We start from the raw sequence: 26,598 nt of genomic DNA, 5'->3' as shown, positions 1-26,598 counted from the left end.
TGATCCATGTACGAAGACACGAGCACGTCTCGAGGCTCAGTAAGGACAACCAGTCAGTCGTAGCTATGATTCAATAGGCTCCAACCAGAATCGCTACCTACTACACCTGCTGTTTGATAACTGAGCCGGGCTGAAGTGGGCTTCTGGGCAGCATTAATAAGCACTTCTTGGAACATCTGGAGCGTCACCACTTGGGCATTCGGCCATAATCCAATCCAATATCGTCAGAGGCGAATTGCTGCTTAATAACAACCACCACCTGGCACCTTATCTCGCCGAACAAGAAACACGCAAAAGCTGACTGTGATCGGCGGTTAAACCATTCGGCCATTAATAACCACTCGCATCCACACACAAGATCTGTCGACGAATGATTTGTGTTACCAAGACCCAAAACCACAAAACCGCCATGCGAACCTGGCATCTGTCCCCGCACGCTTACCAAATCCATCAGTTCTCAAGAAGGGGGGCGCAGCAACTATCTGATACGGAAGCAGTGGCCTGCATGCCACGACTTTTTGCAACAGGCCTCACAAACAAGGTTCATGACGAATTCCGACTTTTCACTGGCGAATGGCTTGCTACGTACCCCGTACGAAGCCATTGAATCCACTATCAAGGGTCGTTTACAGGGTCGGAACACCCCTTTGAGCTGCAGACTCATGCAGGTCATTGTGGGTTTCTTCAAGGGTATCAAGGATGGGCTTTATGAAAAGGCCGGTCCCATCCCACCGGGGGCAGATGTCCCAGGGACCGTCGCATGCTTTCCTGGTCTTTTTCTCTCTTTTTCTCGTAAAAGAGCAAAAAGGGTGAAAGATGGCCATCTTCAACAGCCTCGTCCTGACGGGCGTTCTGGTCTCATCAGTCTTGTACATTTTTGCGTCTAGGATCAAGACCTATCTCCGGCTCCGGCATATCCCCGGCCCCGCCGGGGCGGCACTGTCTCGATCATGGATTTTCAAAAAAACCATGGCGGGCAGGATCCCAAATGCGCTCGCCGAAGTCGCCGGCGAGTATGGACCGTTGGCAAGGGTTGGACCGAACTGGTAACGACACCCTCAAACTCGCCTACGTCCCGCGTATTCAGACTAACTCCATCATCACAACAGGCTCATCTGCAGCGACACCAAAGAGATCCGCCGGATGTGGTCCGTCCACTCAGGCTGGCACCGCGACGTCTGGTACAACGGCTTCCGCTTCGATCCAGCCAACGACAACATCCTCACCGCCAACGAGAACAAAGTCCACCACCGCATCCGCAGCAACGTCCTCCCGGGGTATAACGCCAAAGGAATAACCACACAAGAAGGTGTGATCGACACCCAAGTCGGGAAGCTTCTGGGGCTTATCGAGAAGAAATACGTCTCCTCCAAGGAAACCGGCATCCGACCCATGGACATGGCGCGCAAGTTCCTTTACTTCACCCAAGACACCACCTCCGCGCTGGGGTTCACCACTCCCTTTGGGTATCTGGATGTTGACGAGGATTTCAACAACACGATCAGCACCCTGGAGGGCATGCTCCCCACCGTCACCACCCTTGGATTGTTTCCGGTGATTATCTCCTTGATGAACAACCCCCTGGTGAAAAGCCTGCTGCCCAAACCGCATGACAACAACGGGATGGGGAAGCTGCTTGGGCTGATCAAAGACAGGGTTGATGTCCGGTACGAGAACAAGGCCAAAGGGGAGGAGGACATCCTCCAGCGGTTTGTGGAGAGTAACCTCTCTCGTCAAGAAGTCGAGGCGGAGGTGTTGATCATGCTGTTTGGGGGGACCGACACTACCGCCACGGCGTTGAGGATGACGGTGTTTTATCTTTCAACCACCCCCGCCGCGCACGGTGCTCTTCAGGCGGAAATCGACAACGCGATCAGGTCGGGGAAGGTCACCAGGCCGGTTATTGCTGACGCTGAGGCGCTCGAACTGGGTTATCTGAATGCGGTCATCAAGGAAGGGTTGAGAATGTGGCCGCCTATCTCGGGATTGCAGCTCAAGTGCTCGGACAAGGATGATGTCGTTTGCGGATATCAAGTCCCCGCGGGCACGGCAGTGGGGATATCCGAGTTTACCGTCATGAGAGATAAGAGTGTTTTTGGGGAAGATGCGGACAGGTTTAATCCGAGTAGGTGGGTGGAGGAGAGGGACCCCAAGAGGTTGAAGGAAATGGAGTTGACGCAGGGGTTGGTGTTTGCTTCGGGGACGAGGTGGGAGTGCTTGGGGAAGAAGTTGGCGTATACCGAGTTGAGAAAGGTGTTGTTCGAGGTGAGTGTTTTTCGTTGCTGATCTGATCAAAGTTGCATGGGAATGATGCTGACAATATGGGACCGACAGTTGTTTTTGAGATATGACTTTGCCATGACTGACCCGGCGAAGCCGTTTGAGTATTGGAACTATGGGGCGACGCTGCATGAGCATATGAATGTGACGATTACGAGGAGGGAGGCTTGAGGCGAAAGCCTTGGGTGCGGTGAAGGCAAAGGCTATCCGGTGGTTGTTTCTTCACTCCTACTATGTATTCAGAAGCGCTTCCGACCTTTATCAAACGTTGTATCACGACCGAATAGACGTCGTTCATACTTGCAACCATCCATGTCGTCCCAACTCCATCACCTCACCCATCATGCTCCCCAACCTCGACAAACCCCCACACCGTCGCCCTGTCCGTTCCCGCCAAGCACCACCTCTCCTTATTCACCGTCCCATCCGGCACAATCGACACGTCCACCCACCTCAAAGTATCCCAATGCTTTATCAACAACACGTACCCATCCCTCTCTTTCTCCTTCCCCCCAGCTCGATCCACAAACGGAACCCTCCTCACGCAAAACCACTCCCACGCTTTACAGTGCGGAGCAGTCGCCACCACTTCCAGCTTTCCATTCTGGCCCAGATATGTCCCACTAGCCACATTCCTAAAACCAAGCCATCCTTCCTTGGTAATGCACTCCCAGAACCAACACCCAGTCGTCACATTCATTCGCCGTAGCTCCTGCAGCTTGAGCTGCCCCCCACATAGGGTCATGGCCCTCAGGATCTGGTTGCTGCTGTCTTCATCATCGGTGGGGCAATGACGATGCGGCGAGGAAGGAAGATGCAGTGCGGTAATGATGTAAGTCTTTCCTGGTGTGGGGATCGCACCCTCTTTGCAATATGGGAGGGACAGAGGGATGCACATCTTCTGACGCTGCGGAGATGGCGCACGGGAAGTGGAGGGGCTGGCGAAGGAGAAGGAGGTGGAGGGGGGTGTTGGGGGGTCGTTCTCGAGGTCGTCGTAGTCAGAGCCGATTTGGGTGGAGATGATGGAGGGGGGTGGTTTGGGGGTTTTGGTGGGGGTGGATTGTTTGGACATTTTGTGATGGTGGGAATGAACTGACACGCATAAGACGGGACGGATGGAAGATCAGGTAGGTAGGTATGAGTGTGTGATATGGGAATGCCCGGCGGCGGGGAAGAATAAAATATTGGGCATGAACGGGGTGGCGAACACTAGCGGTTGTTGTCCAATCAATTCGACATGGGAGGAGATGATGGGGCGTGCAAGCGCCTGTTAAAGATTGCAAACGCCAGAGATAAGTGATAAGAATGCAAACATGTACAGAATAAGGTACTTGATGTTAAAGGCCTACGGCTGGGTACAGGCGTAGGTCATAGGTAAAAGATTCAGTTGTTAGATAAGAAGAAAACAAAAACCTGCCCCACAATGTTCTCGTAAACATATCAAATCCTTCCGACTTCCACTATACATGCAGCACCTATCCAAAACATAGGCATACTAAAATTATCCAAACTTCCTCGTAACCCATTAGACCTTTCCGCGTCCCACGTTCATCTGAAAATAAACACTAACCCAGATATCATCCTATAACACTTAACAGTCTATAATCATTCATCAACACCGTCTTGAAATCTCTCCTTCTCTTTAAGGGAGAGGGAGCTTCAGGGTTTTAGCGATCCCCTTCAACCCACTGATCTCGGTTGTGATATCCACCCGACGCCGTTTGCTTCTGGCCTGATCCTCCCCTTCCTCCTCACCAGACCATGGTCTCCGCTCGGCCACCCTAGGCAGCGACCGACGAGGAGAGTAGGCGCGTGTAAAGTCCAGAGTGTCAGGTGATCCATCCTGATCTTCCTCACCGTCATCATCATCACTCTCGCTGAAAAGGGGCGACATGGTTTCCTTTTGCTCAGTTTCTCTCATCTCTTCATCATTGTCTTCATCTTCATCCGTCTCCTCGTCGTCCTGATCCGCCTTACAGTTGTCACACTCTTCCGGTACCTCTGTCTGGAATACCACCTTCAGTCTCTCCTCAGCCTCACGGTTCATGATGGGCCAGACAGGTGATTGCAACAGCCGATTAGCCTCGTACAGCCTGTCGCTCCGCATGATCCACTTGATCCGAACCAACTTGTAGTTCTCACCGCTGGTGTCCCTCTGGTTGTCCAGCCGGATGGCCAGACAAAATGGGGTGCGTTCCGGACAACAGCATAGTTCTACGCTCCAGCTATCTGGCGCCCGCTGACCCCGTCGGGTGCACGCAGTGCGCCGATGCGCCTCGGCCTGATCCTGTGAAAGTGCCAATACAAAGTTCAGGCACCGCCAGTTGTCCAGGTCCCCGTCGCGGCGCAGCTCCTGGTCCCAGGTGGAGGGCGTAGTCCGCTTGGTATCGCAGTGATTGCTGATCACACCGTCACTGTCAGTCCCGTCCAACTCGGCATCTCCCAAGAGATACTCGGCTTGTCGAAAACACTCGTCGCGTTTTCCTGAAGAGTTACCAATGACAAGGGCCACGAAAAATCCCTCGACCGCTGACAGATCACACCACTGCGGGTGGTTCTGGGTGGCATACCTCGCAGGCGCAAATAGCTGCACGAAGTTGACCGGGATCCAATAGCTTTTGCCCATGGCCTGCACGACATCCCACCCAGTCCGCAGCGGATCAATATCGAACCACATCAGCTTCAAGACGTTTAGCTCCGATCCAACGGTGCCTGGGGGGATACGCCACACTTGATACCTCAGGCAGTAGTTGGCTTCCTCTGGACAGCAACAGTACTCATCCACGCCCTGCAACATGGCATTCACGCAGGCCCATGCTCCCCAGTTAGCAATGGATGGAGGGTCCCGGCCGACAATCAGCGGACCCTGGCCCTCAGCTTCGCATGGGAGCCTCACTTCACTGTAGCCAAGAAAGTGGTGATGCCTGTGTCGGGCGACGCGGTAGGTAACTCGGGAGAAGAAAGCTTCTGCCATGGCGGTGTCGACGAGCGAGAGGTCGTCATGGTTGTCGGTAGAGCTGGGCGACAGAAAGACCGCAAAGTTGATAGGGTTCCAGTTCCACAGTCTGCTGCTGGCCAGGTGGCTCAGCGAGTTGTTTGCACTGGACGAAGGCTGCCAGAACACGATGGAAGGGAGGTGATTGCAGGCACGGCTGTTCCGCTGCCTCGCAAGATCCCGCTCAGCCTCGACCTCAGCCTTTTCCTCCGCCGTGACTTTGAGGGTACCCGACTTGTCAACAGAGGTGTCTTGCATTTTGCTCAACTGAGCCAACACCTTGTTGAATCCTTTTCCGGTTATGCCCGCCAGCTTCCTGATCTCGGCGGTTGACTGCCGAATCATGTCGTCCGTAACCTCACAGCCCTCCCTATCCATGTCTCTCATCATCTGCAAAATAGGGTTCGCCACCAGCATTGCTAGCATGGATGTGTCCATGGTTCCCTGCCTGAACCCCCCATCATCCGCCATCTTGGACAGTTTCTCCACCAGCCTGTCCAAGCTATCCCCCTTTTGTTGCAAGGAATCGACTGTCTCGACCAGTCTGGTCAACCAGTCAGACTCAGCTTGTCGGTTCTCCAATGAACCTCTCCCCACACTACTCGGCATACCATTCTGTTCCGAGAAGTCCAATTCGAAGGGAGCGAGTTCTGGTCTGGGCAAGGCAAAACCGTTGTCGAGGTCTTGTCCTGGGTTACGTGAAAGGTGACGGGTATCTGTTTGCATACGGATAGGCGCGGAGCGATGGGAGATCTGGCGTAGAAGACGGTCCCTAATAGCTCGCTGCGGGGGTATTCTTGGGTTGAGAAAGGCTGGTTTCCCGTTGGGTGTGTGACCCAGGAGACCCATTTTCAAATGAGGTGTCAAAGGGCGATGGCCTTAACGTGTACTGCTGTTGCTTGAGTACTGGAAGAGAGAGAAGAAGGAAAAGAAAGAGAAGAGTGAGAGGAGAGACAGAGGCAAGAGAGAAGAGATGTAGGAAGGCAATAAATAGAGACAAAAAGGCAAGAGAGACAGAGAAGGTATGTGTGACTTATACCTGGGAAAAAAGCTCAGTCATGATATCTTCCGAGGTGGCAGTTCACATGGCACCGTTTGGATGCGTGGGTGGGGATGTGGCGTTGGCAATTGGATTCCAGCTTGTCCTCAACCGTTTGCCGCTATTGTTCGTGTTGGTGTATCGGTGGCTGGATGGTGGAAAGCTGTCTGGAGAGGTTCCCGCATGTTCGCGATAGATCGATGGATGAGCGTTCCGGAAATGTTACTGAAAGGCCCGCGAATGACACTGCATTGAGGAGGCAGGAAACAAGAGGAGCTGCGCCTGGCCGATGTGAATCCCGACGTTGTCGCCCACCACCCTTCCCCCCGTCCCATGCAGACACCATCTTGCTATCACCAAGTCGGGGGGTTGACGTTGTCCGAAGTTCGATCTTCTGTGGAGCACTCCCAGTGGGTTGGATGGAACCTTCGATGGTTTTTCTCTCCCGCCATGGAAGTGGAAAAAGTTTGGTCAAGTGCACCGCCGGACAAACCCCACAAACCGGAGATTGTGACTCGTGACGGCCTGCTACGAGAACCCAAAACACCACATATCTCTCGTTATCTCCATCCTGAAAGCCTTGAGCGCTGCTTGCACAACCTACACCAAGCCCTTCCGTTAGCTACACCACCAAAAAGCAATGCCGTCGATGTCACAACGACAGTAAAGTTTGCACCACAGACTGATCAAAAGCCTCAAGCCTCGATGGGCGCAGCAAGCCACTGATCTGCGTGTCGCAAAAGCTCAAAATGATATTTATACATCAACAAGTCTCCCACTCCAAACTTCCACATCCAGAGGAAAAGAGTAATACTACAAAACTACAGCCCAAAAAAGTGCAGAGCAAACTCATCCCATAACAACAACTCGCAATACTTCTTCAAAATGATATCAAAATAGAGAAATGAAATAAAACACCCATGGAACCAATCAATCCCTTCCAACCAAACCAACCCCTTCCAGAATCCGTGAACAAACGCGCTGCACGCCTTGCTTGCTGAAACAAGAAAAGTCGAAAACTCAAACCCATCCTAGAAATGAATATCAAGCAACACTATCCCTTCCACCTCTCTTCCACCCCACTCCAAACCACACCTTCAACCTCCCCTTCCTCTGCCTGTCCTCCCCAGACGAAGACCCAGCTGACGATACCCCATCCCCGGTTGTTGTTGTTGTTGTTGTTGTTGTTGTTGCTGCTCCCCTACCCCTCAAAAGCGCAGCATACTACCTGCCCTGTCCTTTATCCCCCTCTCCCCCTCTCCCTCCCTCTCCCCCTCTCTCTCTCTCCCTCCCCCCTCTCCCTCTCCCCCTCTCCCTCTCCCCCCTCTCCCGCTCCCTCTCCCCCTGCTGACTCAACTGCAACTGCCTCCTCCTCTCCCGTTCCAGATTCTCCCTCAACGCCATATTCTCACTCTCACTAGCATTAATCCTCTTCATCGCCTCCCCCCGATCCAGTATCCTCCCCTCCCTCTCCGCCTTGAGCTTATACTCCAGATCCCGTAGTCTCAGCATCCATTTATTCTCCATCGACTGCCCCGTCCCACCTTGTGAACCAGCAACCGAAGCCGTATTAGAGCCAGCTGCTTGGTTGGTCAAGCTCTCCCTCGGTGTCTTGTCCTGTTGATGTAGTGGTGAGGTAGGAGCTTCATTGTCCGTGTGGTGGGGCGTAGTCCCGTTGCTGTTGTTTGCAGGATTACTACCCCCGTCAGGAGACAGCATCCCAAACTCATCAGCCGCGAGATGGGTCCTCGACGAGTGAGAGTGGAACTGGCTTGAGGAACGAGACGGTACAGGTGCGCCCGTCCGTCCAAGCGAACTCCCCCTGCTACCCGTCTTGGGGATCCGGCTCTTAGCCTTGGGGCCAGTGGGCACAGAAGGGGATGGGCTCCCCCCAACTGGAGAAGTGGGATCATGCAACCCATTCGGATCACCAGTCGCCGCGTAAGCCTGCCGGGCTCTAACCTCCGCAGCTGTCCGCAAGGTGTGGCATTCTACTTTGAGCTGTCTGTACGCCTCCTCCAAGCGAGCAAGTTTGTCCACGTCACGCGAAGAGTGGCTGTGGCCACTGAGTTGTCCGGTGGCAATGTTGTTGCGCACAATGGACTCCAGCCTGTCGAGCTTCTTGGTTCGCTGATCTAGCAGCCCTTCCAGAGTCTGGTACTCTTTCCAGAGGTCCTTTTCGACCGACTTGATCTTGGTCTGGAAGTTACCAATCATCGTCTCAATCATCTTGACAGCCGCCATCAGGTTCTTGCTGAAACCGGGAAGCATGGTCGAAACAGCCTCCAGACTGGGCAAGGCACGCCCGTTGATGAGGCTGTTGTCATGTGCCCAATCTGAACCACAAAGGGTGGACAGACGGGTCCAGAGAATGAGCAACAGGTTGTTGCGCTCCGTAAGCTGCTCCTTGAAGCTGCTCTCCAACTGAGAGATGCGCTTCTTGTCTGCAGCCTTTTGGGCCTCGAGCTCCATGATCCGCGAATCTTGGGAGCTAACCGTGCGGGTGACATGAGAGTGCGTCTTTTGGAACGTCTCAAACTGGTTCTTGACGTTGCGGTGGGCGGCCCGCTCCTTGTCGAGCATCTCGGCCAGCTTCCGGGTTTCGTGGCTGTGAGACTCGAGTAGAGCATCACGCTGCTTGATGATGCGATCCTTCTCGACGAGCGAGGCCTTGGTAGAGTCGAGGTCGCGGACAGTGTTTTCGAGATCCCGTTGCATCTTGGCGATGTTCTGAAAAAGCGTTAGCCAAGACCTTCCACGAAGCGTCACGGCCAGGGGACCCACCTTGAGCAAGCTGGACCTAGTACCGCTCAAGTCACCCAACGCCTCGCGCAAGTTGTTTTCGAGCTCCAGTAATCTCTCCTTCCACTCGGTGGCTTCGACCTCCCGGCTCGACAGACTCTTCCGGAGTCTCCGAGCCTCGTCCTTGGCCGTCGATGCCTCCCGGTTGAGTTCGTTGACAAACTGCTGAACCTCTTCCTTCTCCTTGTTGGCGACAATCTCGCGTTGTCTTCTCTCGGTAGCGAGACGTTGCTCCAGCTCCCTGGTACGATCCTTCTCATCCCGCAGGCTCTGCTCGACATTAGCGAGAGCAGCCTCGAGGTCTCCGATCCGAATCTTGTCTCCCTCCTGCTCTTCTCGCAAGAAGGCAATCTCGCCCTGGCTGGACTCTTGCTGCACCGACAGGCGGTTAGCCTTGTCGTTGGCTTCAAGCAGCTTAAGCTCGAGTTCCTCCAACTCCCTGTTGGCGTCGCCGAGCTCTTGCTCCAGTTGGGAGATCCGGCGAATCTTGGACTCCTGCTCATCTTCCAGTCTGACAAGTGCATCACTCATCTTACGCATCTCTTCCTGCAAGGCGTCAAAGTTTTCGGTGCGGTCATTGAGGTCAAGCTGGAGTCTCTCAATTTCGCCGGTACGCTGGTCTGCTTCTCCCTCCAGGGCATCAATCTCTTCTTGTGCTTCCTTACGCAAGGCTTCGAATTCGGCCTCGAGGTTGGCATGCTCTTGCAGTGCTTCGTCACGCTCCGCCTGGAGGGCCATCAAGTCGTTCATAGCGGCGTCAATATCCTCTTGCAGGGCGGCGACCAGCTCCTCGGCTTGCTTCTTAGCTTCCACCGCGGTCTCAAAGTCTTCCATGCAGGCATCCAACTCTCGTTGCAGATCTTGATTCTGTAGCTTGAGCTCGTTGTTCTTGTCACGCAGCTCGGCCAGCTTCTCCTCGAGCTCATCCCGGTCCAGGTCGTCGAGAACTGTCGTGGCACCGCCGCTAATGCGTGAATGGGACCGCTCGTGAACACCAGCCCGGGATGCCGACCGTTCCAAGAGACTGTCGATAGTCGATGGGGCTGGGCCGCCTCGTCGTTGGGCCATCTTGAGATCTTCAATCTCTTGGTACAAGCGCTCCTTCTCTCGGTTCCTGGACGTCAACATCGAGGTCTGGGCGCCCACTTCTCGGCGGAGCTCAGCGTTCTCGTGGCGCAACTGTTCACTCTCCCGGCGTAGGTCATCAACCAGTGTGACACTCACAGTTGTTGCGTTGTCCATATCCTGGGACGAAAAAGAGGCTGTCGGTGGTCGTGCTGCGGGTGAGAATGGTGCGTGCCTCCTGCTGTGGTGGAAGCTAGATGATGAGCTTATTGGTAGCCCCATTTGTTGGGCCATCTCCTGCTTCAACCGGAATACCTCGTCGCGTAGCCGGCGATTATCCTCGTCGCTTTGTTCTCTCCTAGCAGTCTCTTGTTCCAACAAATCCTTCCAGACATCCGCCTCCTCTTGTCGGCCCAAATTCTCGCCCATTCTCTCGCCGGCCCTTTCTCCCAAAGTCTTGACAAGCTCGGCCATCTTTCTCTTCTCCGCTTCCCTGTTAAGGTTCTCATTCCGTAGCCTCTCAATTTCCGTGACGTACTCCTCCATTTGTTCTCTCAGGTAGATCAGCTCCTCCTCCCTGTCATGCGCATCCTCATCCTCAGACCCGGCGCTCTTAGCTGTCCCCGGCCGTTCGTCTTCGTCCTTCAATTGCTTCTCCAGCTCCTTCACCCGCCTCCGCAACACCTTGTTATCCCGCTGCAACACCGCCAACCCAGTCTTGAGCTCCACATTCTCCGAGATCATCTCCTTAATACCCTCTTCAGAGAGCTTGTCCAGACGGTCGCTCAAAAACATAACCTTGAGCTTGAGGTCAAAGTTCTCCTTGCTCAGCCGCTCAATGGTGCTGCTCTGCTCCTTGAGCGTCAGGCTCTTGCCATGCCGACTCGTCGTGGACGCCCCAAGATTGACATTATCAAACGTGACGGACCTTCCCGGCGTCGTCAGCCCCCCCTTGGACTTGTATTCGTTCGCCAGCGATTCTGGCACGTGTACGTCTCTAACATGTCGGGCGAGCACAGTATCGGTCGGGGCGGCAAGCGCAGCCGAGGATTTGGATTGGGTTGGGGTTCGCAGCACATCATCGTCATCCTCTTCATCGTCGACATGTGGTGCTCGTCTGTGTGGTGGTGGTTGTGGTTGGGGTGAGAGGCTCGAGTCGACTTCGTCCAGGGTTTCGAGTTGACCGACGCTGGGCCCGATATGATCGTGCATGTCGTCAACTCCGCTAGCTATGCTGCCCACGCTGATAGACCGGGAGAGAAAGCTGTTGAAATTGCGGGGCATGCCCAGCGAGGGAACGGCGCCCCCTGATTGGAGCGCATAATCTCCAATTCCCACGGTATTGTCGCTCTCAGGATCGGTGAGGGTCGACGACACGGACGAACGTTGACTAGCGTTTCGACTCCGGAGGAACTTGGGACGGCTGGCAGACTTCATCGCCTGGCTGTTGACGCTCCCTGTGTCGACTGATGCCCGCTGCCAATTGTTTTCTTGATCGTTGTGGTGGGCTGGTTCTTCCTTGCTCGGCGGTATGACCAGAGAGCTTTCGGTAGAATGATCAAGGTATGGCTCGTCTTTAAGAGGGTTCGTCCTGTCGGGGCTGGTGTCGGCGTTGATGGACACGGCCTCGGAAAAGGCTCTCGATATCGTCCGCGCCGCAGCAGCCGCTGTCGGAGAGGAAGAAAATGCCTCCAACGACCGCGTCGCCTTGCTGGTATCCTCCTGCTTTTCGTCGTTGCCAGACTCGGTTAGCTCGGACACGTCAGCGTTATTGGATGTACCGGAAGCCGTTCGACTCGGGACGGGTAGCATCTGCGACTCGTCGGCATCATCTGCAGGCGCCTTCGGCAATGGTGCAGCCGGCTTCTTTGACGGCGAGTCGAAGACAAACGTATCGTCAAAGCCATTGCTGGTCGAGGGAATGGGTGACAGAGGGGCGTCAAAGCTAGACTCGATGTCTTGCAGGTGCTGTCGAACAGCGATCTCAGCCTGGGAATCGGAGTGTCTCAGATCACCGCTAGGGCTGTCAAAATAGCTGGTCTCGGGCACGGCGAGGGCGGAGGGCGGGTGCAGTGGAGGGATGTTTTCGGGCTTGAGATTGCTTCCTCTGGCGGAAGCGGAGGTGGCGGGCCGTTTGTTATCGGTAGACTCTGTGTCGCCGATCCAGTGGGCGTTGCTCGGCCGGGAGGGGCGGTCATGGTCGCCGTCGTTCATCTTGGTATTGCGGTGGTCGCGGGGTCCGTCCCTGGATGTGCTCTCGTAATTTCCAGCAGAGATGGAAGGGCGGTGGTCACGGATATACAGCCATTGAGGGGCAGTGGGCGCAGGTCTCGTGGGGCAATTAAGGTTGGTGGTATTTGGGACGTTGAACCAAGCGGCGGCAGCGTCTGGAAACTCCAAGTAATCGTGGGCAGGGCGGTGATATGGGGATGTCAATTTCGCAGCAAATGATGGTGATGCCAGGATGCTTCAGCTTGGAGTTCTTGGCTGTTTGCTTCTCCTTTTGGCCCGTGAGAAGCCAAAAATTCCTGGGCGCGGGCGCGTCACGGTCCGTGCATCGATCCACTAAGTGTCGTCAGGATGCCTGCTTCCGTTGCTACGACAGCCGCTCAGCCAATCAGATAGCTTCCCAGTCTTGGCTGTGAAACAATCTTGGCATTGGAAGCAGGGACTTTTTGGACATCACCAAACCATCATATGTTATATTCCAAACACTACACAGTACGCTGTAGTATCGCTATCCCTCCTGATCCAGACCAGAGACGGGCGTGCCGATCTCGCTGTCAACTCTAGGAGACGCTGTCACCTCGGCGTAATTTGTCAAGATTATCTCGTCGCTTTCCACCGCCGGACTGAACATCAGGTTATGAGGCTGCGGAAGTCTCTCCCGGAGCTCAGTGAAATATAGCACCCGTTCCCTTTCTTCCCTTTCTTCCTCTTCAAACTTCCTCTTCATCCGCCTCCACGCCCGGCTCATCGCCTCCACCTTGGTCGTTTTGAGCATCTTTTGGCCCTCTGTGAGCCCCTTCGTGTGCATGGCGATATCAAGAAGTTGGTAAATTCCCGGGATGACTGATCCTAGCTCTTTGTCCCTGTAGCAACTTCGCCATAGATGTTGATACCGTATTTATCTTCATTGGTTCATTCATCCGTACTTTCCTCAAAGTCCGCCAAGTTTTTTACTGATAGTGGCAGCGTATTCATCAATCGGATCTTCCATTCAGATATGGCCCTCATCCAGTCAGGCACGCCTTCGATTCTGGGCACAGGACAAGTATCCTGTCGTGGGCAACATGTCAGTCAAAGTCAGATCAATCAAGCTGGAAATCAAGGATAGCATGAGGTCTTACGCAGCACATAGGAATGCGACGCATGAAGTAGAGGCGTGCGCCCCCTTCCCCAGACAGCTTGAATACCTATTTCAGGGTCCCTTCAGTGCATTTGCCAGGTGCCTTGCATTTTGCGAACTTGGTCTGCTTGCAGTAACAGGTTGTGCGCGATATGAGCACTGGCATCTTGACGATGGGGTGTAAAACGAGATGATGTAGGATGCAAGCTTACGAATGATGGGTACTTTTCCTAGGCACTGATGTAAAAGTTCAGTGGCTCAGTTGAGGTTTGGTGGTGATCTGTTGGGCAAAGCTCATGAGGTGGCTGTTACGTCACCCGGTCTGCAGAGTGAATATGAGGCACCTTGGCAAGCAGGAAGCACCGAGTTTCACTGTCGATAGGTTAAGTCTATGGCCTACCAATAAGGAAGCTACACTCCTCAGCAATTACCGGCTAGCTTCTTCCACTGAAAATTCAAGTCGAGAGACCTTCAGATAGGTAGATACCCATGTCTGTCAAGGCGATAGAAAGATTATTCACATGCCTCAAAGACTACCTGGTCTGGAACTGGAATTTGGAAGTGATTCGAATATCTCATGGTAAGGTACCTTAGGTACCTATGTTTAGTACTAACTGCCATCTCAAGCCGCGAGTATTCAGAGGGCATTGACCAAGTTGGCTCTACTATGAAATCTGTAGGCACCTACGACCCAATTTCTCCAAAGCTAGGGCAGTGAATCTCAAACAGCTGCAAGTCCTGTGAGTCTGTGGCAGCTGGCTGGCCTCCTCCCCAACACTACATGCAACATTCCATTCGATGTTGGTGGTGTATACCAAGTGGCGCCACCATGGATCTCAGCATGCAGTCAGGGATGATTGCTGACAACCAAACAGTTGGTTTGAGTCTAGCGTTCCTTTGTGCATTCCAACCAGCCTTGGCTTTTGTCAACGGTTGAACAACGCACACGATGAAAGGCACATCGGAGCCTTGAAGAAACCCCACTTACCATCTTGCTCATTGGTGCACACATACTTGGTTGGAATGGATTGCGAAATACTGTTGGCACTGGCCTTGGGATGTCCTCGTAAGTGTGATAGGATCGAATAAAGAACAAGATTTTAATATCACTTCCGGCCAATTCACAGCGACCCTTTGTTCGCATGGTAGATAAATGGAGAGGATAGGCTCTGATCCCCATATTCTTTGAGTCCCATGACACTGCATCCAAGTCAAGGATTCAACATTAACCACAACTTCAACGTCCCTCTCGTCCGTCACAAAAAGTCTAGGAAGTTGGGAAACATAGACAACGGAGGCAGTTCAGATGGTAGCACTGGTGGCACTGGTCCACATGAAAATTGGGTGGGTATTGGAGAAAGAAGGCGAACGTCTAGGTTCAAAGATGATGGCGAAAAGAGAGGCAAAAAAGCAGGCAAAGGGACAGGAGAATAAACCTCCCGCGAACCAAGATGCAGGAACATCCGACGGAAACTCGAGCCAAAAATAGGTAGAGTGAGTTAGGTATTGGTGTATGGAATGTTGAACAAGAGTGGAGTTCAGCATAGGGTCAGAGAGCCATTCAGGGGTTCAGGGGGGCATATTGTGGATGCCCTTACAGCACAAATTGCCTTACCTTACCTACTTGAAAATGGACTTGGTTTCTAAAAAGCAGCCATATTCAACAACCTGACCTTTGCATTTATGAACGTGGACTTTGCCAGGATGAATGATGAGGTACCTATTTACCCACCTGCCGCCGCAGCTAAGCCTGACTGCCCAACCCCCTGGTAATTGACCTGTCGCCTTTGTGATTCATGACAGCTCATCATAGTAGCCGTGTCTGAGCCCAAGAGTCAAGCCTGAATGTGCATTTTGGTGAGATATACTATTTTCGTAAGCAAGCCTCACCGAACTGCCTCCACGTTTTATTACCTTGGCAGGACTGCCTGTCTTCCCGCTTTTATTAAAGAGGCGCGCACAGGTCCAGCTGCACGTGCATTGGTTGGTCACACACAGGCAAAGGCCACCCACAATTCGCCTGGCGGGAGGCGGTGCAGCCCATGTTGCCTCCTCAGCCTGACAGAAACTGCATCGAAGTAGGACTCTGCATTAACCGCTGAGGCTCCCGAATTTCGCGCATTGGCAACATCTCCTCATCGATACCATAATGACCAGGCTGCCCCCGTTCACCATCACCAGCAGCTCATATCTATCGCGTCAGAACCAGAATAAAACATGCCACTGTGCCGGTGCCAGAATGTTGACTTGAAGCCGAACTGCCGGTCGTCGCTGAACTGTGCTGTCTGGCACGATAAAGAACTCTATTGTGAGGGGTGTCGCGTATGACCTGCCCATTCCATCCAGCTTCATCCATCATGTCGCGTTTTTGATCAACCCTGAATGGTTTTATTATATCCGACGTAATGTTATTGAAAAATACATAAGAATCGTTTCTAACAGCTACACAGGACAACAGATGCCAGTTCAACAAGTCACCCGTCTCTCCCAGAGGCGGATTTGATGGATATCGGGCAATGTCACCCCCATTCGCCAACTACAGCCGTGACATGCTGGTCGGCCATGTGAACCTCGTCAAGGTGCGGGCACCGCAGGACTATCAGATTGGATTCCAATCCTACATCGAGGCTATGGCAGCTATTGCGCTGGGAAAGGCCTCTGCATCCGAGGTGGTGGAGCGGTTGGATCAGGCCATGAGAGAGCATGAAGCGGAAAGACAGAGAGACTTGGCAATGAAGGATGGTGATAAGAAATGAAGGTGCACGGATGTCTTGATAGAGTGGTCACTAGGGTTTCTTTGGGAATGGAATTGTGTTTATTTCAGTGGTGTGTTGATGAAGATTGTACACTGGCTTTTCTTCTCTACGTTGACGATTCATGACACTTTCTTTCACGCGTGATCCTCTTTCTTATAACTTATGACTGGTAGGCTTAAAGCTGCACATCCTGGCTCCACAACCAAGTCTTGTGTATTCAGAATTTTATAAGTAATCAGTTGGGAGTAGCTGTGATCAGGATAGGGTAACGAGGTTTATCTCGAAGGACTGCACATGGCTCAACATGAACACATGCGTATCTTAAGTATGAGTTGTCAGTGGTCACTGAAAATAGATAGTGATTCAGATTACTATGGTGGAACTAAGATATAATGGCACCGAGCAGACAACTTTCTCTGGTTGTTTCAGCAAGCCATCAACCTCCACGGCTTCTACCGTTGGGCTCGACACAAGCGATAAATCCAACACGCTTTACACCCCGAAGCACGGCTATCAAAATGCCTACCTGCAAATGCCGCGCAAGCCCCAGCTCCTGCAGAGCCCGGCAATGCCAGCAATGGCACAATACGTCCAGCTTGTGTGGGATGTGCCAGGTAATTAACTACAAGCTGTCCTGAAAGGTCTCCAAGTGAGCTGGTGCTAATTCTCCCAACAATAGGTTACCTGTCATGTCGCCCCGTCGTCTCACCAAACTCAGCAACCGGTCTACACTTTCACCAACCATGCCAATAACACGCATGCCAGTAACACCTCGTCCTGGTCGCCATACCTCGCAGCCCAAGGCAGTAATAGCGGCGGACAGGCTCACGGGACAACTTAAGGGGACATTGTTCCCAACGGAAGCCAGAGCTTGCTCGGTGTTTCATATCCCAACAATGACAGCCTGGAGCAGAGGCAGGCTTATGCTGACTATATAATGGATGGGTACAAGGGCAAAACGAGCTTTTATCACCCGTACCAGAACCAGAAGAAGTAATTTGGAGGAGGGCAACGAGCCAGATAGGTTGAATGCCAAACAGGTCCTGGGCACGCGGTTAGGTAGTTGAGAACACAGAAAATGTAGTTTATTTGGAGACATTTTGGGAACATTTCACCTAAGCTGTGATCAACTTGCTCTGCCCTGTTGACTGGTATGCCAGGGGCACGTGCACCTTGGGCACGCCAGCAGACGTCTTCAGACCCTGCTGCTGCCTTGGGACTGCTGCTTTTCAGAGTCAACCTGAGCTATGGCACGCTCATTGGTTCGAGTTACTTTTCGAACCCACAACAGCCTACACCCAAGCAGACCCCGCGGTGAGGTTCTGCTATCAGGCAGGGAGAGCTACCGTCTGCCGCTGTGAAGCCTTGTTTTGCAGGCGACTCCCAAGTCGACAGATACTTTTTGTTGTTGTTATCTGATGCCAACCTTGTCCCGAATCACACTGTCAGATTCTCACCTCCTTTTTCGACCCCATGGACTGAAACAAAGTCGGCCATCATCTTCAATTTCTTTCACACATCCTCCACTGACAAGTTCTGACAAAATGTCGGGATATCGTTGTCAATGCCGTGCCCTCGGGCAATGGAGGCATTGCAAAGCTCAGGAGACCTGCGTCGGAGCACACTTCTGCCTCAACCGCTGTCACCACTGCCGGGTATGTCTGGTCTTCCACGACCCGAAGAACACGACGCTGACAAGACTTCCAATAGGTCGCCAACTGTGGCCCCATCCTCCTCGAGAATAAATACGCCATTCCATCCGTACCATCCAGTTCCTTTGAACCCACCCCCGGCACCGAAGAGGAGGACTATCCAACCGACATTCTTCCACCAGGTATGAGCATCCACCGGGCCTGGGGAAAACAGGATAACTTTGTTCCCGGCACCCGCCCACTTCAGCGCGCCAAAGACTCTGGTTGTGGTTTTCCCCAGTACAATTGGCATGATGAGAAGCAGTAGAGCCGCCCCGACATCAGCTACAAAGAGAACCTGGAGAGGAAGCAAGAGGAATACTTGGATTCACTGATGTCGGTGGCGACTGAGGAGACGAGCTTCTACCACCCTGATAGTCCTCCCAAGACAAACAACCCTGATGGGACCACTGACAGTGAGGAGAAGACTGCTGGCAATGACAACAAGCTTGATGGCTCTGGGGAGGTTGAGAAGGCCATGGGTGCGATGACATTGGGCAGCCTTGATGAGAGAGCCGGAGACAGTAAGAAAGCCTAAGGCATCACCGGTGATCATAGCAAAGGGCTGGAGGAAGAGGATGATATAGGAAGCAGAGTAATATGGGCCTGTAATGTGGTAAATCAAAGGCTTAGAGAGCTAAAGGAAAAGTTATTGTGACCCCACACAGGCGTGATAAAAGTCAGTCCCCCACTGCTTACCACGGTTGACAACTTCTCAGCTTAGTTTTCAACACTGGAACCTTTCCATCCCATCGATTACCAATCTGGTGAGTTAATCCGAAGTAAGCCATGGTCATACGCCATGAAATTCCCTTAAGACCACCGTGAGGCCTGTTTCAGAACGTCTCGCTTGTCTCTGATGCTGTCATCAGCGATAACACGTGCTATTGTCTTTCTACTATTTAATTCAAGGCAAGTCCAACACCCGCAGCCTTTCCCATCACCATCACTTCAAAATAGACACCGGAAGCATCTAATACCACAACGCCGATATGCCCTACCGCTGTCAGTGCGCCAATACCGGGCAGGATTATGCCAAGTGTAAAGCTAAAGGGTATTGCTCTACCTACGGCGAATCAATAAATCGTTGCCCGATGTGTCAGGTACGTTGTATGCCCCGGTTCAAACTCATTGGTCCCTCAACCTAATACTCGAGAACCTTCGCAAGGGACATCGCCGACCATGGACCCTTTAAACGCCATGAGAGAAAATATCCATTCAAATCATTTCTAGGTCCTCATCGGGACGCTTTCAGCTGCGGGAATATTAAAACGGACAAAGGTCTGAAGAATAATCTCGAGGAGTGGCTAGCTGCATTGGAGCGAGTGGCAATGGGCCGGGATACTGCTCAGGAACTTATGAACTTTTCGCCTTAGAGCTAGAACTGTGGACAACTTCAGTCGTGCTGGAATTTCTGGGGACGGCAACAGTGTTGCTGGCACTGCTATCGTTGTGAACACAGGTAGGTGGACCTGTCAAGAAGCGCAAACCCGAGGACCAGTCAGTAAAAAACCAGACAGAGCAAGCCGGCGGCGGGAACAAAGTTAACGCTCGGAAGAAGAGATTCCAGCCAAACCAACATAAGAAGAGCCCAGTGTAGGTAGACGAGATGGGGAAGGCCTGGGGATGAGACAGTGGTAACGCTGATCGGGTCGCTAAACAAGTGGTCAGTGAATTGGGGAGATGTAAGGTTGGGTCAGGACATTAAACAACAACGGCCAGTATTTACAGTCTTTGGTGAGAGATTGCTGTGGCACAGAAAGACGGCTCAAGTCTAAACCGTCGGGTCCTCCTGAGTTTAGCTACCTGCATCACTTTTGGTTGTTCTGATACGTACCTAGGTAGTTCCCAACAAGACATATCAAACCGCAAAGGGCGTTGTTCACTTTTTAACCTTTGCCTCTTCCCTCTCGCTAAACCGGTCCCCAAAGAGATCAAAGTGTGGCCGCATAACAATGGTGTACTTGACCAGCTCCTCCATGCAATCCACCAGCCTATCCCTGTTGGAGCTTGGCTTCAGTCGGTTTCCTCCATCCACAGGATCATTGGCATCCGTAAAGTGCGTCCATGCTTGCGGGATGGAACTCTGGTTTGGAATGGTAAACATTCTCATCCAACGGCCCAGAATACGCAGAGAGTTGACGGCATTGAACGACTGGGAACCGCCATTGACCTGCGCAATAGCCAGGGTCCTCCCCTGAGTGGGTCGGACAGAGCCGGTTGAGAGTGGGATCCAGTCGATCTGGTTCTTGAAGACGGCGGTCTATGCAAGAGTCAGCCAGAAAATTTACCCAGAATCTTTGTGGGAGGAGTCGTACTAAGTTCCCGTGTTGTTCGGGACTGATCCAGACATGCCCGTCACTCCACTTGCTAAGCTCCCGAAGCTCACGCACTTTGGGATGGTCGTGCTGCTCATCATCCTTGACTGGGAGACCTGCTGGATCGTACACTCTTACATCACAGCCGAGGCGGAAGAGAATGCGTGATGCCTCATACGCAAGAAGCTTGGAGAATGATCTGGTAATTGTCAGCTAATGCGTATTTATCGGTAGACTCTTGTAAAAAAAAAGTAACTGACCGCGCCCGAAGACTTCCGTAAAGCACGAGGATCTTTAGCCTGTCCTTATTTTGGACGAGCAGCTCAGTGTCGACCATTTTCGCCGCTGTGGCCAATTCGAGCTTCGACACCCAATCTGATTCGGAGATTTCATCGCTCAAAAGGAACGGACGGTACCGCTTGCGTATGTCCTGGTCTTCATCGCAGGGACGGATTGCAAAGGATTTGAACTCGTACGTGGAGTCATGGGCTGGCTTCACATGCTCCCTCATCGCCTCTGTGTTGTTCAGGTCTCCCATGTTTCGAACTATTGTTTGCATGTGCCCTGTGAATCTGAGTCGGGTGGCCGGAATGAGCCCTCTCTTCAGGATCCAGGGAAATTTCATAAGAGAATTGTAAATGTTGAACAAAATGTAAACAATTTGGAAGATTCAGTGGCATGCCAAGTAATAGTTCCGTGGGAGAAAAGAAAACATTTCTAATATCCCCTTCACAAAGTGGATCCCGCCGAGATCTGAACTGTGGGCCAATCATCGTGAGGGAGTGACATGCCGTTGCACTGCAAACATCTATCGACTCCACACTAAAGAGCAACCTTGGAACGAGTCTGAAAACAGCAAATGCTTCTCCTCAGCACGATATTCACATGTCGACACCTGCCTCGCCTAAGGCTCAATGTGCCCTTGATGCTCACTCGATAATAACAGTCATCTCCCGTCTCTCCACCGGAGCCTGCTTTAACAAGTCATCCCCCCTCACACACTTGTCCAGCGAGACCTTGGGAATCACCAAGTAAAGCACCCCGACCCTCTCCCAAATCGAAGTACGACCCCTGAAACTCCTCACTTTTCTCAACGTCATGAAATGCGCCCCTCCATGGCCACTCTGCTCTTCAGGATTCCACCTCGTCGCATACATCAAAACACTCACCAGCTCCCCGTCAAAGTGCTTTTTTGTCCACTCCTCCTCCGTCATTTCCATACTCATAGCAACAAAGGACAACCTCCCAGCAATCCGATACTGTTTCGTATCCCACGGAACATTCTGGTCAGACTGAACTGACCTGCTGCCCACCCTGCCCGCCCTGGCTGTCCAATCCCATTTCTTCTTGCTTTCGCTAACTGGATGTCGTGTGGAATACTTCAGCACATACGGATTTTGGAGCACAATCGCATCTGGCTGTTCTGCATCGAGAGCTTCACCAGAATGGCATTCCCTCAGCCTCACCGTTCTTGCAGGCATGTCATTCTCTGCTAAAGGCGCCGAGTTGAAGACGTGAAATTCCGCTACCCAGAGGGGATGCGGGGGCTGCTTCACCGAGATGGCGTCAATTATGTCCGTCATGTTGGAGCAGTGCTCGATAGCGGGAGGAGCCCGCCAGGAAACAGGCCCCTCCCATCCTGCCCAGGTCCATGACGGAAGGTGTGGCCTTCGAGAGCAAGGCTCTGAGATGAATGTTGTTTCTGGCTGTATACTGCTCCGGTGATACCATCCGCTCGCTGACATGGCAAAAGTAACTTGCGTGGTGGAACAGGCTGGGACACTGCCGTCGAGGTAGAGAGGCAGGCCGTGGAGGAAGTAAAGCTCAGGGAAGCGTCTGTACATGCTGGTGATTCCCAAAAACGCTGGCAGGGAATCTGTACCGTGGGTCAACCTCCGGTGGGAGTACGCCCGAATGTGCTCGTTAAGTCCGCGGAGTTGCGCACGGAGGGTGGCGCTGAGGTGCGACGGGAAGCCATAGTCCAGACGGTATGGATCGTCCCCCCCGGTATGGACGGAACCTTCGGCGCTGCAGAATGGGCCTCCGCTCGAAGCGTCACCTTTGAAGATGCCACCTAGCATGAAGTCGGCCATGACAAGCTCTTCATCTTCTCGCTCTTTCCAGAGAACTTTGCTATTGGCCGCCCCGTCATCGTCGGTAAACTCTTCAACTTGTGAGAATCTGTGAAAGAGCTTAGTGTCGATACTCTCTTGAGCAGCCATGTTTCGACATTCCCAGTAGACTTGATGTTCGGTAAAGACGATGCGTCTGTTGGAGAGGATACCTTCCTGGTATGTCCAGCCTCGCGTCCAGTGGCTTGATTCGAGAATGTCACGGCGCGGATCTCGAAGAGTCGAGATAAGAACGTTCCCGCTGTCAAGAGTGTAGTGTGGCTGTGGTCTTCGGGGGGTGTCCCTAATACCCGGAAGACCGTGACCGGCACCGTTGCCGGCCGCGGCGACAATGGTTACTTCAGCTGCCTCATAGATGGCTGCCATTTTGGAGACCAGATAGGCCTTTTCATCACCGTCTGACTGGTTGATGCACAGCCTGTCGACCCAAAGGTATCGCAGTCCGATATCCTTCGTTGCACCAACGGCATCCAGGACGGTCCTTGGCCATTCAACTTGATCCTCAGGGCTTGTTCCCCACACGTAGCTCAACGCGGCGTAGGAAACCCCCCACGGTTGGACTTCTACCGTGGGAGGGTCCGCTTCGCAGTCAATCACCCTGAAGCCGCGTTCAACAACATCATCTGAAGTCCTGCTCCTACAAGCGTTCCCATGTTTCTTCATGCAGTTATCCAGCCAGTCTCGCACGAGACCTAAATCCACCTCGTTTCGCAACTCCCTTGGACGCATCAACTCTTCAGGCGCCTCCTCAGCTTGCAACCGACATATCATTCCCACCGAGGGAACCTCTTTCTCAATCCAAGTATGCTCATGCCCCATCGGCGGCAGCCACTCCAAGTCAGGAACAACAATCATAAAGACTGAATCTTGAAGCTTATCCCACATCTCCTTCCATTCCTTTAACAAGTCAATTTGAAACAGCCAGCTCTCGCTGCTAGGGAGAGCAAGCAGCTTGTACTTTTCGTGCTTGTCTGGCTGCACCCTCATTTGCCGGAAGAACTGACATAAAGGGCACTTTGTGTCTGGCTTCAGTCGGTCTTTGAAGTAATGGATAGGTACTGCGTCTTCAAAGTACCAAGACCCATCCTTTGCTCGAACCGGGGTGCTGCGGGGTTTCACCCCAGCTTTCAACTCTCCATTACGCCATGCTTCAAGAACTGAAGGGGCTTTGTCGAAGTAGTTGTCGAGGTCGAAGGCTTGACATTCTGCGCAGAGAGGTGAGGTTGGGTCGTGTCTTGGCCTCTTCTGTCCCGTCGGGCTGCGTTCTGGTGACTCGGGGTCGCTGTGCTCCGGTTCTCGTGGCTCAGGGTCCTTGCCTCGTTTTAGGGGGTTGCGAAGGTTTGTGACGGGCATTTTGGCGATATAACTCTCTCATCTGCAATAGGTACCTAAATAAACGCAGGCGAATGACATAGATTTATGTGTGAGTCAAGGTTGATCATTCTCTGGGCCAGGCAGACCGCAAGGCTGGACTGAGCACTTCCCTGCAGCGTCCGGTCCCCTGAAACGTGCAGTCGCCAAGAGAGCTCTGCCACCGCCACAGCTGAGGGTAACTCCTAGACGGCGAGCCTCGTTGTTTTTTCTGTATCGTTAATGACTTATTAAGCCTCAACGTCAGAACTTTGCATTTCCTCGAACAAGATGTTCCCGAATCACCACCTCGATTCGAACCTTTGACCCGCCGACTCGAGCGACAAACCGTGTCACCCGATTGCCATGTATCAAACTCTGCGTGGAGAAGAATTCCGCGTCGCCCAACTACTTCCCGCAGAATTTGACGACGAAATCAGATGCGTCTTGGAAATAAGATCACCCGACATCAAGACTGCATACGAAGCTCTGTCATACCAATGGGGCGATGATAGCAACTTGAAGACCATCCACATCTTGCATCTTCGCCGTCCCCCAAACCCGCCCGACAACAGATTGGCAAGGGCTCGCTTACGAAAGGGGCTGTCCATGGTTATAACACGCCTCTATATCATCTTCGCCTGGTACCACATCCGCTCAATCGAATTCAGGCTCAACCTCCAATTGGCCATGATGGTCTTGAACTTGCATTTTAGTGGCACTGTTTGTCTCACAGATACCAGACGTTGTCGATGAGATGCTCGAGACAAAACCGTGGAGGTTGGCCTACAGCTTTCGAGCGACTGATGTTGAAGACTTTGACTTTGACGACCTGCAAGTGACACCGAGCCTTGATCTGGCGCTTCGACATCTCCGATGGGGAACGGCTTCCCGGACACTTTGGATCGACGCGTTGTGTATCAATCAAAAGGGCGAGGCGGAAAAGCGAATACAGATTCAATGTATGCAGGCAATTTACGCCAATGCCTGGCAGGTCGTTGTATGGCTTGGGGGGTATCATGGTATCACTGCTGAGAACAGCGCTTGCAGCGAAGCGAATTACTGTTTGCAACGCCACCAGATTGAGAAAGCCTTTTACGTATGTACTGGACTAGGCAGCTGGCGCTTTGTCTACTCCTGGCTATTTAACTTGGACAGGGTATTCGCCGAACAAGCTGTTGCCGGTCTGATCGACATCGACAAAAGAGGGTGGTGGGAAAGACTCTGGGTTATACAGGAGATGGCATTGGCTACAGGGAGGGTCCTGCGACAATGCGGTAAAAGCGTTTGTCATTAAACCTTTAGTGCGCCATGAGGCTGAAGATGATTGAACAGTTCGATAACATGACTAACCTTCAACGCACTTCCGCGGTAGCCATGCAGACATTTGTTGAAATCACAGAGTGATTTTGTTATCCGGAAGATCTGTTGCCTACAGGCTCTCTAATCAGACTATGGCTTGTTCAACTCATCTCTCGTGCCGCTGGCCAAGAGCGCAGGCAACAGTTCAGAAAGCAGAAGCTAGCACTCAGACTACAGTATATTCTCCTGAGGACCAGTGGCCACTTCAAGTGCCGGGATGTGCAAGACCGACTGTATGGTGTTCTCGGCATTGCGGGAGGCTCTGTAGTTGGAACTAAGAACAGAGCTCTGCCGGACTTCGTACTGAGATTGGGCCACGATAACACTCGGTCTCAGCTGGTGGCACTATGGCGTGGATTAACAAGGCTCCATATTCTTCTTTTTATCTGGGACCAGTCGTATACCTGGATCGCCCAGTACTGGCCCATCTTTCGGCTACAATTTGTTACCATGGACCAAAAGGAAGTTCACGAGGCAATTGCTCGCTCGTCCAGAGACAGTCACGATAATGCTTAGTTCTTCATGGACACGGCACAGTATCTGGGAACTCGAACCGGTAGATTGTTAATTCTAGATTGCGCTAACTGCATGGCTGACCAGGATTTCCAAGCGCCCTCCTGGCCACCGGTTTGGACCAGACCCATCGATCACGATGCCTATGTATTTGTCATCGGTCAGGACTACGTACCTCCTGATAAGTTCCACTTCAGCACAGATTCAAGAACTCTTACTCTACAAGGACGGGCCCGAGGAACTATCAACGTTGTGCGCATTACCAACACCTCACAGCCCAATCACACCCAGCCGCTGCAGCGAGCATTTGAGACATGGCTGTATCTTCCCATGGAATTCAAAATAACAATGTTGGCGGACTTGTCATTTCTGCTGCTGTTTTCCAGAAACGTGTCAGCCACGAGGCGGACCGCTGCCATCGCACTCATAAAGCGATGGTTTGCGGCTGGCAGCCCTGAAGGCACAATCGAGCATCAGATCAGGACTGTGAGACTGACTGATTGGGACCGGAATTACCCGATGTATCTGGTATGGCGTCTTTTCTTCAAGGCCGTCTGGCGGGAACTCCGGCATGGGCACTGGCGACGGACAAGGGTGCGTATGGTGTGGTTCGCTTTCGTCTTAGCATTGAGCTTCCCAGGTATACACTACGCGATTAATCACCTAGAATCGCTGCGGGTCATGTTTCGGAGAGCGATGTTCTCGATGAAGAACCACGGCCAAGATACCACACTGGTTTATAGCTTCGACGCTAGAGCTGGTGAGATGGGCGTTCTGAAAGCGGGCGAGGCCGTTCCAGGTGATCAACTCGTCTTTGTTCCAGGATGTTACCATCACTTAGTGTTGCGAAAGCTGAGTGACATGAAGAAGAAGACGCAGTGGCGGTTGGCTGGCCTTGTTGCTACGGATCCCAAGGGTGGCCTCGAGCGAATAGATTGCACCGAAG

The 26,598-nt window shown here is 52.7% G+C and overlaps 8 protein-coding genes across 8 annotated transcripts; 3 read left to right on the top strand and 5 right to left on the bottom strand.

Annotated features, from left to right (window-relative positions):
- Window positions 1-816: 816 nt before the first annotated feature.
- On the top strand, window positions 817-3,031 carry QC763_513070 (uncharacterized protein; the record flags this gene model as incomplete). The annotated part of the gene is made up of 3 exons (XM_062913856.1): window positions 817-1,046; window positions 1,110-2,265; window positions 2,335-3,031. The coding sequence occupies 3 exons, from the start codon at window positions 817-819 to the stop codon at window positions 2,449-2,451; spliced, it is 1,503 nt and encodes a 500-aa protein (XP_062764080.1). The 3' UTR covers window positions 2,452-3,031.
- On the bottom strand, window positions 2,615-3,352 carry QC763_513072 (uncharacterized protein; the record flags this gene model as incomplete). The annotated part of the gene is made up of 1 exon (XM_062913857.1): window positions 2,615-3,352. The coding sequence occupies one exon, from the start codon at window positions 3,350-3,352 to the stop codon at window positions 2,615-2,617; it is 738 nt and encodes a 245-aa protein (XP_062764079.1).
- Window positions 3,353-3,922: 570 nt separating this feature from the next.
- On the bottom strand, window positions 3,923-6,124 carry QC763_513075 (uncharacterized protein; the record flags this gene model as incomplete). The annotated part of the gene is made up of 1 exon (XM_062913858.1): window positions 3,923-6,124. One exon carries the CDS (start codon window positions 6,122-6,124, stop codon window positions 3,923-3,925), a length of 2,202 nt encoding a protein of 733 aa, XP_062764078.1.
- A 1,414-nt stretch (window positions 6,125-7,538) lies between these two features.
- QC763_513080 (uncharacterized protein) lies at window positions 7,539-12,395 on the bottom strand (the record flags this gene model as incomplete). The annotated part of the gene is made up of 2 exons (XM_062913859.1): window positions 7,539-9,044; window positions 9,099-12,395. The coding sequence occupies 2 exons, from the start codon at window positions 12,393-12,395 to the stop codon at window positions 7,539-7,541; spliced, it is 4,803 nt and encodes a 1,600-aa protein (XP_062764077.1).
- Window positions 12,396-17,540: 5,145 nt separating this feature from the next.
- On the top strand, window positions 17,541-18,622 carry QC763_512557 (uncharacterized protein). The gene is made up of 2 exons (XM_062913812.1): window positions 17,541-17,941; window positions 17,997-18,622. The coding sequence occupies exons 1-2, from the start codon at window positions 17,705-17,707 to the stop codon at window positions 18,243-18,245; spliced, it is 486 nt and encodes a 161-aa protein (XP_062764076.1). The 5' UTR covers window positions 17,541-17,704; the 3' UTR covers window positions 18,246-18,622.
- A 695-nt stretch (window positions 18,623-19,317) lies between these two features.
- Window positions 19,318-20,920, bottom strand: QC763_512560 (uncharacterized protein; the record flags this gene model as incomplete). The annotated part of the gene is made up of 5 exons (XM_062913813.1): window positions 19,318-19,632; window positions 19,681-19,751; window positions 19,815-20,240; window positions 20,296-20,494; window positions 20,556-20,920. 3 exons carry the CDS (start codon window positions 20,918-20,920, stop codon window positions 19,860-19,862), a joined length of 945 nt encoding a protein of 314 aa, XP_062764075.1. The 3' UTR covers window positions 19,318-19,632; window positions 19,681-19,751; window positions 19,815-19,859.
- Window positions 20,921-21,224: 304 nt separating this feature from the next.
- QC763_512570 (uncharacterized protein) lies at window positions 21,225-23,780 on the bottom strand (the record flags this gene model as incomplete). The annotated part of the gene is made up of 1 exon (XM_062913814.1): window positions 21,225-23,780. The coding sequence occupies one exon, from the start codon at window positions 23,778-23,780 to the stop codon at window positions 21,225-21,227; it is 2,556 nt and encodes an 851-aa protein (XP_062764074.1).
- Window positions 23,781-24,143: 363 nt separating this feature from the next.
- Window positions 24,144-24,967, top strand: QC763_512575 (uncharacterized protein; the record flags this gene model as incomplete). The annotated part of the gene is given in 3 exon segments (XM_062913815.1): window positions 24,144-24,500; window positions 24,514-24,876; window positions 24,893-24,967. The coding sequence occupies 3 exon segments, from the start codon at window positions 24,144-24,146 to the stop codon at window positions 24,965-24,967; spliced, it is 795 nt and encodes a 264-aa protein (XP_062764073.1).
- Between the last annotated feature and the right edge of the window lie 1,631 nt (window positions 24,968-26,598).

This window comes from Podospora pseudopauciseta (genome assembly GCF_035222475.1).
Source record: "Podospora pseudopauciseta strain CBS 411.78 chromosome 5 map unlocalized CBS411.78m_5.2, whole genome shotgun sequence".
NCBI classification, from domain to species: Eukaryota; Fungi; Ascomycota; class Sordariomycetes; order Sordariales; family Podosporaceae; genus Podospora; species Podospora pseudopauciseta.
This window is presented reverse-complemented; position numbering and strand designations above follow the sequence as displayed.

Bases quoted from the DNA above. Each gene is read 5' to 3' on its own strand.
- QC763_512557 (XM_062913812.1), top strand. From the start codon at position 17,705: ATGCCAACCTTGTCCCGAATCACACTGTCAGATTCTCACCTCCTTTTT. The intron at 17,942-17,996 runs GTATGTCTGGTC...GACTTCCAATAG, and splicing joins ACCGCTGTCACCACTGCCGG to GTCGCCAACTGTGGCCCCAT.